At 47.4% G+C, this 18,009-nt stretch overlaps 1 protein-coding gene across 1 annotated transcript; it reads left to right on the forward strand.

Moving 5' to 3' along the window:
- Positions 1–281: 281 nt before the first annotated feature.
- On the forward strand, positions 282–5,503 carry LOC121404017 (myb-like protein A). Its single transcript, XM_041592531.1, has 3 exons — positions 282–405; positions 4,444–4,622; positions 5,219–5,503. The coding sequence occupies exons 1-3, from the start codon at positions 282–284 to the stop codon at positions 5,501–5,503; spliced, it is 588 nt and encodes a 195-aa protein (XP_041448465.1).
- The last annotated feature ends 12,506 nt before the right edge of the window (positions 5,504–18,009 follow it).

Consider the following 18,009-nt stretch of genomic DNA (forward strand, 5'->3'; position numbering starts at 1 on the left):
CGGAGGTCTACGCAGAGGCGGCAGAGGCGGCTCAGTCCATCGATCGTTCACACGGCGTGGTAAACCTGTTCGTGGACAGCCAGGCGGCGATAAGATCCATGCAGTCGTCAGCGGTCAGTTCCAGAAACGTCCTGGCGAGCAGGGAAGCATTAGACTACATAAGCACGACAAAGTCAGTGCGGATCTATTGGGTTCCCAGCCACCAGGGCATCGAAGGTGACGAGACAGCGGATGTACTGGCTAAGGAAGGCGTCGGGTTGGCCATTGACAGAACTGAGAACATGCCTGTCTCCCTTAGAACGCTACAAAGCGCTCTGGAGAAACAAGCGGACAAGAAGGCCAGAAGCCGGTGGAAGAGTACCACCACCTGCAGAATCTCGAGAACCATGTGCAAGGAGCTCAATGGTAAACTTAGTTAAACACTACTTACTGCACCTTCCACGGAAGGACTGCAGAATGCTAGTGGGAATACTCACAGGACACTGTCTAACTGCAGCACACGCAGTTAAACTGGGCATCACCAACAGTGGTAACTGCAGAAAATGCGATAAAGAAGGGGCTATCGAAACCCTGGAACACCTCATATGCAGCTGCCCGGCGCTATCAAGGGCAAGAAGAAAATACCTGCGTACCCCTGTGATGGCGTCACTGGAAGATGCCTCTAGAAGGACACCATAGGAACTTCTTGCCTTCGCGAAAAACACCTCGATCCTCACGGACTTTGAAACCTCACAACAATGAAGAAGGTTCATGCACCCCCCCATCCGGACAACTAAGGGCCATATCGGCCTATGCGTGGCCCCATGAGGGCCGTCCGGGTCAACCTAAGCTAACCTAACAAATTCAATCCGTGTGTTTTATGGCGAAGGGCTACTGAACATATAACTACTTTCAAGGGTCGTCAGACTATATTATTCCGTTCCGTTTGCTCTCACGGGATGGACTCCCACGCTCTCAAGAGCAATGCAACTTACTCAGCCCGCTCAACGCTATGCACCCGGACTTGATCTACGATCAGTGAGCGAGCGTTTTATGGTAAGAGCGAGCGTGCATTCGATGTAAGAGCGCCATCTAGCGCAAAGAGCTTGTTGCCAGCGGCTGCTCCGAACAATGTGCCTGGGTGCATGAGTCTGTGCATGAGTCTGGAAACCAAATAATGCCCTAGCTCTTATAGTCTCTTATAGTCTCAAGAAGATTGGGAAAGAGAATATATTACTTACGCGACGGAAAGAAAGAAAATTATTTCCTTATATACGGGACAAACCATGGCTTGAGGACAAAAACTGTAATCTAAGCCGTCTGGAAATCAAACAAATTAACAGACTACTAAGTGGTCACGGAATAGACAAAGTTTCGCTTACTAGAATGAAAGTAATAAATAACAATTTATGTGATTCCTGCAACCTACCTGAAGACACTTCACATATAATTTTTATATGTCCCGCTTACTCTCAAGAAAGAAATCGTTTTCCAGTACTCAAATCCTATACTGAAAGAACCCATCGCCTTTTACAAATACATTGTTGAATTCATACGCATCGCAAATATCAAATTGTAAATCAAGCACGCTAACCATTTACTAACAATAACGTCATTGCATGAGCATCATACATACTCTTCCAGTCATCATATTTAACAGTTAAAACAATTATTCAAGACTTTCAAGAAAACAATCAGGAGGTGGCGTTAACCCGTATCAGACGTGGAGGCCAAAAAAATCCTTCAACTAATCACAATTGAAAGTAACTTAATATCAAAAAAAAAAAAAAAATGAATATGTATACATTACGGGCTCGGAAACATTTCATTCTCTGCGTTACACACACTTTTACCAAAAATCTAATTAATTAATTAACTAATAATTAATTCTTTTTTGAGTACGGGTAACAAGGGTAAACACGCGTACAGGCACGCACACGAACCCGCCGCGAACACAGAACGTGCCCATTGCTACGCGGACCCTGCGCATATCCAACTCAGCCCGGTTCAATTCCCTTATATTGTTCACACGTAAGTTGTAAGCAACAACCACATGATGCAGCCAGGGACCTCATTATCGAATATTACTTGAATAAACACATAATTTAATACTCAAAGCCCACGCCTCTCGAGTCATTTTATTCAAATTAACTACTAACTCCCCTTTCTTTCTGATCTTCTTGAGCCTTTGCGATAACGCACTGCTCTGCCTCGCCTTCTCCTTAACTTCCTCTCGACAACCCACAGCTCAGCCTCCCTTTCTCCTGATCCCCCGAGCCATTGCGACAACGCACTGCTCTGCCCCGCCTCTTCCTGATCGTTTTGAGCCTATGCGACAACGCACTGCTCTGCCTCTCCTTATTCTGATCCCACTGAGCCTTTGCGACAACGCACATTGCCTGGCTTGGTCTCGTCCCTCGCCTAAAGTCCTCACAACAACTACGAGTTTCTTGTAGCCGACCCTGGACGGACTGAGCTTACCCCAGCCTGAAATAGGTTCCTTATAAGTGGCGCCCGAGCAGAGTCTTTAGGGGGATTAGTCGAGGCGAAGCCTCACTGAAACTCATATAGACCAAACACGTGCTTTAAGTACAGCCAAAAGAAAGTACGAGTAGCACCTAAACACAGAAAACATGCACCTAGTGTAAATACACAAGAACATACACACACACACACATACGCCCGTACTCTGAAAACTCTAATACACACATATTGGAGATCGCGAAACCAGCGCTACAGTGCCCGTCCGAAAAGTCATCGCAGTAAAACGCTACAGTACCAGTCCGAAAAGTCATCGCAATACAACAGTAATGTGCCGGCACGAAAAACTATTGAAGTAGTTCAAGTCAGCTTTGTTTCTGCCAACATTCCCGAACCAAGTACAGTGCCGGTCCGAGAAATCATCGCAGTGCAGATACAGTGAAACTCTTAAACAAATTAAAGTTTAGACGCACTTCCAGTGCCAGTTCCTAAAATGGAACCGTGCGGAGATAAAAGAAGAACTGGAATAAGTGAGCCACGAAAACCATACACACAATATACAGACAAACAAAGGAAAAAGACAAGATATTAACACTAGTGCGCTAAAACACCACTAGCCAGCAATAAATACCGCTACGCCTACCCTCCATTTTCACGAGCACGAGCTTCTACATCTAAGCATAGATCAAAGTACCGTCGGTGATCAGAGTGAGTATTACCCTGCAGAAATAATCAAGGATCCTGGAATCCTGAAGAAGAATATCCTCGATCACAAACTTGGCATACCCGTTCCCCCGCCCACAGCGGCCAAAAACAATGTGCCACCTGTAGTCCTGATATCCGAGGGATATCTATAAGGAGAACTCTGCCTCTTACGGATGAAACAAGCAGACACACTGAACCTGGGAATCACCGCAACACGTCGTACTCCCACGCTTTCCATATGGCGGACAGAATGGTAACGATGGTAACGATTGAAGGAAGACCAACAGATGCAACTATATACACAGGAGCAACCCGAAGTTTCGTAAACCAAGCTCTGGTCGAAAGATTAATTACGGACACAAATGTACGAGACGCGCTAATGCAGATCCGTCTAGCCGACGGGTCAGTGAGGCCCATTACTCAAGAAATTACTCGCATCCACTGAACTACTTATGCGCGAGGTACGAATACCCCTATTGGTTTTGCCAAGCATGGTGGAGAACGTTATCCTGGGCATGGACTTTCTGTTTCTATTAGAAACCACAATACAATGCGGAACCACTCGCCTACATTTACGACGAGCCGATGACCACCGCCAGCCATGTGCTAACCCAAGGACCCGAGAACAAAACCAAACGACCAACAACCGAGAACCCAACCACGACATCCTCAAGGGAGAACAATGGCAAACAACTGTAAGGGAGATATAAGATATATATATATATATATATATATACAGATATAGTGGAGAACAGAGGCGAAAGCCGAGTAGGGGAAAGACATCGTAAATTCATAGGGCAAACCGTGGTCAGGAAACAGTCACCGTACTCGTCATCTCTGACAGCCCCACACACACACACACAGCCACAGCGAAGAACAAGTGACGTCACACCTGACAAACGAGCACAGCAGGCCACGATCTACGGGAGAGAGCAACACATACGTCACGGTCCGAAACGACGCACCACAACAGAGAGAGCGACTTCACTCAAAATGCAGCCCAGCGACAGACCTACGGGAGAGAGCGACGCATACGTCACGATCCGAAACGGCGCGCAACAGCAGAGAGAGCAACTTCGCTCAAAATGCGGCCCAGCCCAGAACGCAGTGGCAGAGCGGCAAGCAGAGGAACGAAGGCTGAGCAGCGACTCTCAGCAGAGACTCTCAGCAGAGGGTGGACTCACCCCCACACATGGAAAAGAGGGAGACAGCGTGATCCCGATGGACGATCGGGAAACGGCCCGAGTACCTCTGACAAGACGCTGCCTTAAAAAGAAGGGTTCGAGCCCGCGTCGAATAGTGCGGCTCGAGAGTCAAGTGGAGATCGCCAGAAGTACCAGTCGTATTCGCGGAAAACAAAAACCGGTGCCCTGCCGCCAAAAGTGACCGTGCCCACCCCGCCCCCCAACTACGAAAGGAAAACCACGCAACAACCAAACGAGCCTCTCGTGGAGAGGGTAAGCTGTCTTCACTTAAGTGCGATAGGTAGGGCGTAGGGACTGATTAAATAAAATTACAAAAGGAATAAAGCAATTTCATCCGGGTTATTCTCTTGGGAGGGAACTGGGAGCTCAAGCTGGTACCCCCGACCCCTGCCACCGCGACTGAAGTCCATTTAATCCACCAAAGTTCCAACCTCAACTTACAGAAGCCGGACGCGGAAGCATCCTTCCTCCTTTCCCCATAGCTATTTCCCTTTAGTTTGGAGGGTCAGTCTGCGGCATTGGACGTGGAAACGTAGAGCTGATACTCCCCCCTTCCCCAGTAGCTATTTCCCTTTAGTGTGGAGAGTCAGTCTGCGGCACTGGACGTGGAAACACGGTGCCCGTAGAGCTGATCCTTCCCCCTCCCCCAGTAGCTATTTCCCTTTAGTTTGGAGAGACAGTTTGCGGCACTGGACGTGGAAGCACAGTGCCCGTGGCTCTGATTTAACTGCCCCTCACCACACGTGTCCGCCCTCGCATTCCAGTGCGTCAGTGCGACATTTATATAGATCTTCTCGAGGTCCCGCAACAAATAAAAATCTTGCTGTAATCAACCGGGCCCTGGCCAGACTGAGAGTCTGTACCCCAGCGGAACCTCCTTGCACAACCATGGCTACGACATCATCAACAGAGAACGCAAACGCAAGAAAACCAACAGAAAACCCCGCTACGACAAAAAGCAAGGATCAAACACAAGCAACAGAGAACACGATAACGAGGATAACAACAGGAAACACGAATACGATAGTTTCCACAGAGACCACAAGCACGAGAATGGCCACCGAGACCACCAGTACGAGAACACACACAAAGAGCACGAGCACGACAATATCAACAACGATCACGGGCACTAGGACAAGGATCACGAATTTAAGGAATACAATGGAACCGAGGGATATATACGCTGCTAGACGAACGGACGAAGTCGAGCAGATATTCCTTCAAGACACAAGCCAGAGATATCCAGCAATCATGGCTGCCACTACACCCATCATCACCAACATTTCCGAGGACCCCACCCGACCAGACCACCCAAGCGCATTCGACACGACAATTCTTCCCGACAACTCCATCAAAATCGCCGACACAGAAATGAACATGCTGTGAGGTCCTATCTCAGGCTGAGGTATGCTTCAGTCTGTCCAGGGTCCGCTACAAGAAGAATTTGTAGATTGCTGGAACTTTTAGGTTTGGAGAGGCCTTGTCTGACCGATAGAGAGGTAGGAGACAGGAGGAGCGCTGTGTTGCTGACAAAAATACTTCAAGAAATCGTGGTTTGTGCTTTTTTTGGTGTTTATTATTTTTATTACTTATTTCTTTGTGGGTTTGTTTACGATGGATTACTCGCGGATCTTGTTACTTGGCCTGTGAGCCGGTGGACTGCTTAGTCAGTGTCTCGTGTTCGGGCTGATGGACTGCCTAGTGCAGTGTTTTGTGTTCGGGCTGATGGACTGCCTGCTCTTTCGGCCGATCTTGGCCCTTTTATGCAGCTGGCGATCACACCTGAGATCCGGAAATAATAATTAATTAATAATTGTGGGGTGTGGTAATTAGGTCGAAGCTTGGTGCTTCGTTGACAATTTTTAGTGGGTCAGGGTGGTGTTGCTGTGGCTGCATCCCGGAAGGTGCAGTTGGGAATTGGGTATTTGGTTTCAAAATGACTTTTTGTTAACTCTGCATCGCGGATGTTGAGTGGTAAGTCGATAATTTTATGCTGGCTTGACTTATTGTGAAATAACGCAAATGATATTTCTTATATAGGCCGTAGATTACGAAATGTCCCAAGAGGTGATGTGTTTTAAATTGTTGTGTGGAGAAGAATGTGTATAGTTGTTGATCAAGCGTTCTTAATTAATTGTGTGCGTTTCTTAAGACTATTTTATTTCCGGGAGATGCGGACACACCGCTATTTGTGGAGAACCGTGGCTAGAGCCATGGTTCGTTAGCTCTGTGTATATAAGTTTGATTGTTGTTCCCGAACGGCGTAGATCCGTTGGCACTCCGCCGTTTGTGACGAGACATGGCTAGAACAGCGACGTACAGCCGCAACCACGAGATCACCAGTGTAGTATATTCATGCAGTGTGTTTGGGCTAATCAATTTTAGCACCACTCTAGAGACAAATTGCAATATGATGCGGGCCCAGCGGCGGTCGCTGGCATTTCCCAAAAGTGATGCGTCTGCATCCAGACCAAGAACCTTGCGTAACGGGCATTGGGCAGCTACCGCCGCCGTCCGAATTCCGACGCCTCATATTGCATATTGACCGTGGGAGCCTTACGTAACGAGGCTTTGTTTCCCACGTCAATACAGCTGCATGGGGGAAACTCGCCTTTATGATTTCTGTATAAATATACGTTTTAAATCAATAAAGATTCATTAATAAAACGGAGCTTGCCAAGCGCGTTCATATACTTATTACATGGCGATCCTGCCAGGAGCAATCAGAAGATTCCAGGAGGAATCAGAAGATTCCAGGAGACTAATAAAAAAAATTTTTTATTGCCAGATGCCAGATGCCAGTACAAAAATAAATAAAATATACAAGGCTTGTCCTTGTCATGTCCCAAAATTCGTTTTGTCAACCAACAGACGCAGGACGTTTGAAACAAAAACAACGTCCTTGCAAATCAATGACAGGATGACAGTGACGATCACATGGAGGCAGCCCCTTATGTACTAGCTAGAAACGAAACAAACCAACAAGAAAAATATATAAAACCAAATATTTCTCACATGACGTCTGAAGACGAGGTTCAATTCTTGGCTGGGAGTCCATAAACCCAGAGAGAGCCACCAAGAATACACCCGACCATACACATGTATGGAATATACTATATATACTACGGTCGGGCCCCAAGAGGCTGACAATTGAGGAATACAAGGCACGGCAGAATGGAGAGCCGCACCACCACGAGAAATAACATCGCCCGGCAAAGCGGTACCAAAAGCAAAGAGGGGCGGATAGAAGGCTCGCCTCATCAGAACTCGCCGGCTTTTAATTGAGTGCGAGAAGGCGGCAACCGGATCGCCCGACGACATACAGCGTTACCGAGAGCTGCTAGACGCAACCAAGGCGGCACTTCGTGATGCGAAGAAACGGCTACAGGCGAAACAACCTTTTAGCTCAAATTAATTTTTAATATGTACTACAATTTGATATACTGTTAGATGAAATATCTTAAATAAATTATATATGTATATGATTTGCATTTAACCTAAAAATAAATAATAAAATAAAAGTTAAAAAATTTAATAACCCACATTTTAAAGAAGTTAGAAAAAAAACGAGAAGGAACGTGTGAGTCGTTTCTGGGGACACGACTCTACTTATACCCGTACTCAGTCAGTATATACATTATTGAGCTTATGATTTTTTAGAATTTTAGAAAAAAAAAAAATTTTACATTTTACATTTTTTTGCTACATCTGTTATCTACATCTACATATACTATGTATATTCTACATCTAACATGTATATTCTACATGTACCATTTAGATTCTACATCTCCTCCGCTAGGGGTTGCTCGCGCACTGAACGCGGCAGAGTGTGCGTGCGAGAAGGAAAATGAGTTGTGTTGTCTGGATCGGGAGGGGGAGGGGGAAGAAACAGAAAATTAATTTCTTCATTCTGGCTATAATTATGTTCCGATCTAGTTCAAATTTGGCAATCTGGTAGATATGGGCATTCTCTACGATACTGCGTTTTTAGTTTTATCGTATCTTTAAAATTGTGCCTGCCACAGATTTTCGTCCTTTGTGGGGGCGGAAGGGGGCGGGGCGAAATTCTGAAATACACTTGTAGCAGTGTGATATCACATAAGTCTGGAAACCAAATTTGGTTTCGCTAGCTCTTATAGTCTCTGAGATCCAGGCGCTCATCGAGACGGACAGACGGACAGACGGACGGACGGACGGACAGACAGACATGGCTATATCGACTCGGCTATTAATGCTGATCAAGAATATATATACTTTATGGGGTCGGAAAATTTTCCTTCTCTGCGTTACACACATTCACTTTTACCACAAATCTAATATACCCCTTAACTCTTTTTTGAGTACGGGTATAAAAACCAAAAATGGGAAAAACACAGTCGAAAGTGGAAAACCCAAACGCCAATGTGGTAAATAAAATCCAAATTGTTGACCACACCGACAGCATTTATGAATTGTGGTTTCTACTTTTAATATTGGTTATTTTAGCGTCAATAAACTTAATAATTAAAATTTATAATATGCACCATAAAAGCCTTAAGAAAAGGCATATATCCCGGGCTAATGAACTTGAAAAGATTTAATTTAAACTGAATTACAAACTACAGATATTTAACTTCCATCCGGAATGGAATGGGAAGTTCTTAGGTCAAAATAATTCAGGCTGGCACTTTCTCGACAATGAGCGCGGCGGTATCGAAATTGGTTTCCAGTTGCACTAAAGCAACTGGATGAACGGATACCGTAAGGTACGAGTACCATGCAAATAAAGGGTATCGTGGAAACAGAGGCCGTTTCCGGGGTACCCGAAGTTTCCGCGTAAACTACAACACTCGGTACTATTACAGAAACAAAGGTAACCCACCAAATAATAACCGAGGGGGCTACCAAAATGTCCGCGTTGTAGAGAGTCAAGCAAAAGCGGGAAACGGTTATTAGCAATAATAATAATACAGTATCCGATACAAATATTCAAACGGAAAGTTTTGACGACATTCAAAACTCAAAGATAGACAAACAAAGAAATCACGAAAAACTTTATAAAATCTTTCCAAAATTTATAAGATGAATACCCTTTGTTCTGAATACATTGACATATTTGCATTGGAAACTGAACCAATAACAGTAAACAAAAATTAAAACTAATAAATGATGAGCGAGTTAAAAAAAAAGAACAAAAAAAAATCACTACCGCGCAATCCTCAAAAAAGATGGAGAACGGTAGTTGATTATAGGGGCATAAACAAAAAACTTATAGCCGATAAGTTGCCACTACCCAGAATAGATGATATTTTGGATCAATTGGGAAGATCAAAATATGTCTCTTGTTTGGATTTAACATCAGGTTTCCACCAAATTGAACTAGAGAAACAGTCAAGAAATGTCACATCTTTTACAGCAGACAACGGTACATATAAATTCAAAAGATTGCCCTACGGCCTCAAGATTTCGCCAAACTCGTTCCAAAGAATGATGACCATGGCATTTGCTGGATTATCACCTGCACAAGCATGCCTCTACATGGACGACTTGGTCGTATTAGGATGTTCCGAAAAACACATGTTAAAAGACCTAAAGGATGTATTCACTATCTGCAGAAAATACAATCTAAAGTTGCACCCAGATAAATGTTTATTTTTCAGTCACGAAGTAACTTACTTGGGGCATAAGTGCACAGACAAGGAAATATTGCCAGATGACACCAAGTTCGTATTAATTCAAAATTGCCCAACACCAACATTAGCAGACGAAACAAAAAGATTTGTTGCATTTTGTAACTACTATAGAAGATTTATTCCAAATTTTGCAGAACAAGCGCGAAATCTAACGAGATTAAGTAGAAAAAATACACCTTTTATATGGACGGAAGAGTGCGGTAAAGCTTTCAATGATCTTAAACAGGCTCTTATAAGCCCTCAAATCTTACAATACCCAGATTTCAAAAAATCATTTTGCCTAACCACAGATGCTAGCGGGTTCGCATGTGGAGCAGTACTAAGCCAAGAGTACGATGGCAAACAACTACCAGTTGCATATGCCTCTAAGGCATTCACAAAATGCGAATCCAATAAATCAACAATAGAAAAAGAATTAGCAGCCATTCACTGGGCAATCACATATTTCAGACCCTACCTATACGGTACCAAATTTTTAGTAAAAACCGATCATCGTCCATTAACATACTTATTTTCAATGAAAAGCCCCTCGTCTAAATTAACACGTATGCGATTGGATTTAGAAGAATATGATTTTGTGGTGGAGTACATAGCAGGGAAGGAGAACTATGTAGCGGATGCGCTATCCCGCATAGAAATATCAGATTTGAAAAGTTTAACTGCCAAGGCAGCCCAAATACTCAAGGTAACAACACGGTTGGAAGCCGAAAAATTAAAAATAAAAAACACTCCTAATATGAATATAAAAAAGAAGTAAAACGACATGTCGAGCTCATTCAGACCCTTCCGAATTTACTATTCAAAAAGGGGAAAAGAATTAGTAGCCAATTTATAGTGAATGACCTGATTACACTACTCGACAAAATCGAACTTTTTTTTTCCTCAAGGATCCAAACCGACTTTTTCTGATAGATATGGGGATTTAAAATTTTTTAAAGAATTATGGTTTTTTTTCTATGGCAGAACTTTTTTTTGAAGAATTTTTGAAGTCTGGTATTTTTTTTTAAGCTTTTTTCAGAGGTAGCGCTTGTTTTTTTCATATAACTGTAGTATCTTACGTCTGGTTGTAAAAAACTTTGCTATTTTGAAAAGATAATTAAAACAGCTAGAAGTTAAGCCCAAACACTTTGTGATTACAGCTTACCGTCTGGGAAATATAAAGCATTGAAATGCAAAAATGATGATTTTTGTGCGGTATTTTTTACGAAATTTTGACTTTAAAAACTCAGGAAAAGTCGAAAAAAAATTATATCCTGTGTCCTCTATTTTTTGTGTATAGGTGCATTAATTTGGCGTCGTTCAAGGTAGGTTAGGTTAGGTTAGGTTTATAGGGCTGCTCGACTGAAGTCGAGGTCACTCGGAGGCAAGTCTGCCCATTGTGATGCCCACACTCGTCACGGGATATTGTCCGGTGCCTAGGGAGGTTTCGCGAACCATCCCGAGGCCTCTATAAAGAGCACCAGTTTCTCTAGAGGCATGTTTGCCAGGCTGTCCAGATCTTCGTAGAAGGCGCCACCGAGTATTCGGTGACGCCTCCCCATGAGTGCAGGACAGGTGCAGAGAAGGTGCTGGATGCTCTCTATTTCCTCCTCGTCCCTGCAGCTGCGGCAGAAGTCATGGTGGGGCAGTCTGTACCTTGTGGCCATGCGGCCGATGACACAGTGCCCCGTTATAACTCCCGTCAGTGTTCGCACCCGACTCTTCCTGAAGCTTAGGAGAGCCTTGGTGCGTTTAAGGTCATAGTGGGGCCAGAGCGAGCGAGAGATCTCACAGTTGGGTGTGGTGTTCCACCTCCTGTCCGATCTCGTTCTGGCTCGGCCCATCATCTGCGAGATGATGTCTCGTAGTGGTCTCCTTATGTCGCTGACTGCGTCTGCCATTGGCTTGGCCGATCCAAGCCATTGGCTTGGCACACTCGTCCGCACTCTCGTTGCCCGCTATGTCGGTGTGACCCGGAACCCACGTGAGTGTGATTGAGTGCGCGCTGATCTGGTTTAGTGCGTCCACCATATCACGTACGAGTCTGCTTGTGGTCTTGCAGGATACCAGGGCTTTGATGGCAGCTTGACTGTCAACGCAGATTGCTATGTTCCTCGGAGGTATCTCCAAGGTGTATACCAACTTTGCCGCTTGCCATACTGCATATATCTCCGCCTGGAATACACTGCACCAGTCTGGTAGTCTTAGGGATATGTTGGTTGCTAGTTGTTCGGAGAAGATTCCAGCTCCTGCCCCAGGACAGTGTTACTCTTCCATTTCTCCCTATCCGGTATGTGTCCTTTAAAGTTTCTTTTCCATGAGAACTCTGAGACACAGTAGTCACTCCACCTGGCCGTTCCACTATCTTCCATACGGAGTATAGTGGCGTGGCCATAAGGCGATGGCTTGAAGAACTGCGCGGCTAATAGCCTAGCGGCACTTGTCTCAGCCTTGCACTTAAGATGAAGGTCTATCGGTTCCAGGCCTAACATGGTGTCCAGAGCTGCCTGTGGGGTGGATTTGAGAGATCCGGTGACCCCAAGGCATACTGTCCGTTGGACTCTACGGAGGTTCTCCAGGAGGAATTTGGTGTTTACCGCTTCCCACCATACCATGCCTCCGTATGTCAGGATGGGTCTTATTACCGCTGTATACATCCAATGGATGATGTGCGGCTGTAAGCCCCATGTTCGTCCAAAAGTCTTCCTACAGGTGTAGAAAGCTGCCATTGCCTTTTTCTTCCTTTCCTCCGTGTTTCTCTTCCAGGAGAGTTTGGAGTCAAGGATGACACCAAGATACTTGGCTTCGCTCGATAGCTCGAGTGTCGTTCCACCGATTGCTGGTAGTTTGAAACTCGGTATCTTATATCTTCGTGAGAACAGCACCAGTTCTGTTTTTTGAGGATTGACCCCCAAACCGTTCTGGCGTGCCCAGCTGGCGGTAGTGCCCAGTGCGGATTCTAGAAGGTCACTGATTGTGGGCAGAAATTACCCGTTACCAGTATTACTAGATCGTCTGCATAGGCCGTAACCTTATATCCGCTCCTCCCCAGCTGAAGAAGGAGGTCGTTGAGGACCAGGTTCCACAGGAGAGGGGATATAACTCCCCCTTGCGGAGTACCTCGTGTGACCGTCTTTCTTGACGAGGAGGAGCCTAGATTGGCGCTTATCGTTCTGCTCCTGAGAACGCTGTCTAGCCATCCGGTTACCGTCGGATGTGTACCAATCTTGGCCAGTGCGGCCGTTATTGACTCGATCCTGACGTTGTTGAAGGCCCCTTCTATATCTAGAAAGGCCGCCAAGGCATATTCCTTATAGCTTAGATTCTTTTCGATATGCCCAACAACTTCGTGTAGTGCGGTCTCAACTGATCTACCTTTGAGGTAGGCGTGCTGAGCTCCACTGAACACTTGTTTGTCTAGCTTGGTTCTTATATATAGATCCATTAGTCGCTCCATCGTTTTAAGCAAAAATGACGACAGACTGATGGGTCTGTAGTCCTTTGGGGTGATGTGGTTTATCTTCCCGGCCTTGGGGATGAAGATCACTCTCACCTCCCTCCACCCATGGGGGACGTACCCAGTTAGGAGGCATCCTTCGAATATTTTCTTCAGCCATGGTAGTAGGTACAGGCAAGTTGCTTGCAGCATGGCTGGTCGGATATCATCCGGTCCCGGTGACTTGTAGGGACTGAATGATTTAATGGCCCAGATAATCTTGTCTGGTGCCATTATATTTCGTATGAGATCCTCGATTTCCTCTCCTGGATGATCCTCAGTGTCGTTGGTGGCGTTGGATTCGTCACCGGTGACATCTGAGCAACCCGGGAAGTGAGTACTCATGAGGAGCTCCAGGGATTCTTGGCTGCTCTCTGCGAAGGTACCGTCCTGGCTGCGGAGCAGGCCTGGTGTGGTGGGTGCCTTCGACAGTACGCGTCGAAGCCTTGAGGCCTCAGTGGTACCATCTATGGCATCGCAGAAGGCTGCCCATGATTCCCTTTTCGCCCTCCTACAGGTGTTTTTGTAGGTATTGAAGCTGCGGCGATACTCGTCCCAACTTTCCTGTGTGTTTGTCACTTTTGCTTTATTGAAGAGTTTCCTCGATTCCTTTCTGACTTCGCTCAACTCCCGTGCCCACCACGGGTTGTGATTGGGCTTTGGGGGTCGGCTGATCGGGCAGGATTTGAGAAACGCCATCTGTAGAGCATTAGTGACGGTCTGCGTAGCTTTCTCTAGTGCTTCCGTTTGAATTATGTCCCCTTCCGGTGGGTTAGGCAGCACCTTCTGTACGGTTGCGGAGAAGCGGTTCCAGTCTGTCCGCTTGGGATTGCGGTAGGCCTTGGGCCTCTCCTTGTTCCATTTGATGCTGTACACTATCCTGTAGTGGTCCGAAAAGGAACACTCACTGGACACGTGCCAGTCATCGATGGTAAGGGAGTCGCTATTCGAGGCCAGTGTTATATCTATAACCTCTGCACGGTTCCTGTTGCGGAAGGTGGGGTGGTCTCCCCGGTTGCACACTCCCCAGAGGGAGTGATGGGCATTCGCGTCACAGCCTAAGACAATATCAAGTCCCTCCCTCCGCGCTTGGTGAATCAGGGCCCTGACATCCTCCGAGGGTGGGTCTTCCTCTTCGTACGGCAGGTATGCAGAGGCTAGGTATAGGTTTTTCCCGTCCTCCCTCTCACATAGTGCCACCGTTAGGTCCGGAGTGCTGTACCTGGAAGAAAACAGAACATTAAGCTCGTTCCTTACCACGATACAGGTTCTTGGCTTACCCGCGGGGTGTGGCGTGAGAAGGCGGTATCCGCGACCGTTCAGGCCCCGAACCCTTTCACTTACGATCCAGGGCTCTTGGATGAGGGCCACGTCCACCGCCTTCTCCTCCATAAACCGCAGCAGGTCCACCGATGGTACACTTGAGTGATGCAGATTAATCTGCACCACCTTCATGCTATTCAGCGGACCTGGGGTGTCGCGGTACTGCTACCGCCAGGGTGCCCATACCAAAGGATATGCGGCAGTCCGTTGCAAGGAGTTTGGCCAGGCTTTCTTGACCAATGCTGATCCAGAGTTCCTTGCCGTTCCCCTTGTCTCGCGCTATCGCTCTTGTGATGGTCCAGTCAGATGTCTCCAGGATCCGGTTCTGTGCCTTGATCAGAACGAGTGTGTCCTCATCCGCCTTAATCGGGGGAGGAATCCATACCTTCATGATCGTTCTCCTGGGAATCTGATCCGTCGGCACCACGCGGAGTGCCGCTCCTGGCCAAAGTTCACCAAAACCTTGGACCGTGGTTTTGAGAAACTCAAGAGTTTCTGCATTGCCACAGGCCACTGCTTTGGCTCCCTTATACCACTTGATACCCTTGAACTCGCAGACAAACGGGTTATCTGCGCGCACAATGGCATCCTTCATGGCGGTCAGGATCTCCGATTCTGCCTTCAGCCAATTGACGTCCGATATCTTCCCCTCTGGGTGACTTTGGTCGATGATGGCTACCTGCAGCTCGGCCGGCGATCCTAGGCTGGCCAGAATGTCATCTGGTTTCGCCTTCTTCGACTCGGAAGATTTTGTGGAGTCGTCCGTTCTCTGTCGCTTGAACCTTGGCTCTCGACCAGTCGGTTCCACCGGTGCCCTCTGTACAGAGGGCGTTGGTGGTGCCTTGGCACACGCCGTGTTCTGCGTCAGAGGTGTGGTCGTCCCCCTCTGCTTCCCGGACAACTTTTTCCCCTTTCTCCCTCGCGCGTTCGCAGACGATGACTTTGAGGGTTGGTCCACCTTCGTTTTCGTGCCGGCTGATGCTGACGCTGAAGTCGACGGTTTGGGGCCCTCAGTCACCGCCGCGTGTGCGCTTGGGGAGGCTTTGTCTCCGTTGGTAGGAGCGACTCCGTTAAGCCGCCCGTACCTCCGCACGTTTTGCTCGTGCTTCTTCTTGAGGCTCCTTTCCCTCGCCGTCAGCGTATCGGGGGGTCTTTGCCCTGTATCCCGACAGCCGTTTGCGTAGGGTCTCAGCCTCCGTCTTCTCATCCGTCACAGGTAGTGGACCCGAGTCGACCTGGATGTTGGGAGCCGTGACTTGTGGCTCCGCCTTCTGCGGCTCCTCGTTGTATCCGAGTCGAGAGAAGGCGGTAGCCAACTCTGCCTCCGACACTGAGGGACCAGTGAAGACGAAGCTTCCGTCTGTGGTTCCCGGTTCCAGATCCTCTATCGTCCCTTTCTGTCTGCGGATCCTTCTGTTGCTTGAGGCATTACACGATTTGGCAGCCAAGCACTCCACTGCCATCTCGGGTTTCCTGCAGTCACAGGATATCGACGCCGGGGGGCCTGCGCTCACACCCCCAATCACCGCCGGTACTGGGTCTCCGACTCCCTGCACCTTAACTGTTCTTTCGTTATCGGACATTCCCCCATAACGGATGCGTTTTATCCCTACCGCCAGGGTGAACTACTTTTAGCTTCGGCGCTCCCCCATGACCTGCCCGGCTGGGGTGGCCCTTCTGGCAGCATTACGCTACCGCCGGTAAAGCTCTTGGGTTCCTTACGCTTACTAAGCCCCCTCATCGCGGCAAGATGGTAGTTCTCCGAGGGCGCATCCTTCCAATAGGTATTTTTTGTTAACTTTTTCCATATTTTATGTTTAGTTAACGAATTTTAGCTCCAAAGTCTCTCCATAGATTTTAATGAGCGATACCTTGAACGACGCCAAATTAATGCACCTATACAAAAAAAAATAGAGGACACAGGATATAATTTTTTTTCGACTTTTCCTGAGTTTTTAAAGTCAAAATTTCGTAAAAAATACCGCACAAAAATCATCATTTTTGCATTTCAATGCTGAAAATTTAGAATAGTTTTTCTAATTAAACAAAACCGAAATACTTGGGTGGCGTATAGATTTATTAAAGGCGGGGACGAAATAATTTTAGGTGCGCTCGATCGAATCCAATTTCAACGATTATATTATAAAATTCATTCCACTTCATTCTATGCCTAACTAACCTACGGTGGCAAAGCGGGGCGAATTCGCCTTGAGCGAAAGAGCGAGCTTTTATTGCGCTCCCGCCTTGCCCTAACCTACTTACACTAGACTTCAAACAATTCAAAAATAATCTTAACATAAAACATTAACTAAGACGACGACATGACGAAACACCGGCCCCGTTGAAGGCCTGAGCGGCTTCAACCCATTGGTAGCGGCGCCAACTTGTGGATGGCCCGCCGAAAAATGCCCCCATCGCTCCTCCTAAGGTCGACGACCCTGACCATGCCGTCCTCCCCGGCGTGCGTGGCGATCACCCTCCCGAGGAGCCACTCCTGTGGAGGCATGTTGTCCTCGGCACCGAGGACGAGGTCTCCCTCCTTGACGTCGGGTTTCCGCTGGTGCCACTTGCCCCGAATTTGAAGGCCCAGGACATATTCCCTGGACCATCGCCGCCAGAACGCTTGCCTGACTGACGAGGCAAGTTGCCATCGCCGCAAGCAGCTGAGACCCTCCTGGTCCGGAGTCCGCAGTGCTGGGGGGGCGATGAGCGACCCGCCTGTCAGCAGGTGCCCGGGCGTGAGTGCCTCGCCGTCGCTGGGGTCCTGGCTGAGGGCTCCCAGCGGCCTGGAGTTCAGGACGGCCTCGATCCCGACGAGGACTGTGGCGAGCTCTTCGGCGGTCAAGAGCACGCTGCCTACCGCCCGTAGGAGTAGGCTCTTCGCAGACTTGACACCTGCCTCCCAGAGTCCTCCCATGTGCGGCGCTCGAGGCGGTATGAACGCAAATTCGCATCCTTTTCTTGACGCGAATTCGCGAACTGCGTCCGCCCCGTCCTCGAGCGCCTTCTGCAAAACGCTGAGGTGTCGGCTCGCTCCGACGAAATTCGTCCCGTTGTCGCAATGGACGATCTGGGGATATCCTCGGCGCCCAACGAACCTTTGGAAAGCCAATAAAAAAGAATCAGTGGTCAAGTCAGATACAAGTTCTAAGTGAACCGCTTTGGACGC

Source organism: Drosophila obscura, unplaced genomic scaffold (assembly GCF_018151105.1).
Source record: "Drosophila obscura isolate BZ-5 IFL unplaced genomic scaffold, ASM1815110v1 contig_180, whole genome shotgun sequence".
NCBI classification, from domain to species: domain Eukaryota; kingdom Metazoa; phylum Arthropoda; class Insecta; order Diptera; family Drosophilidae; genus Drosophila; species Drosophila obscura.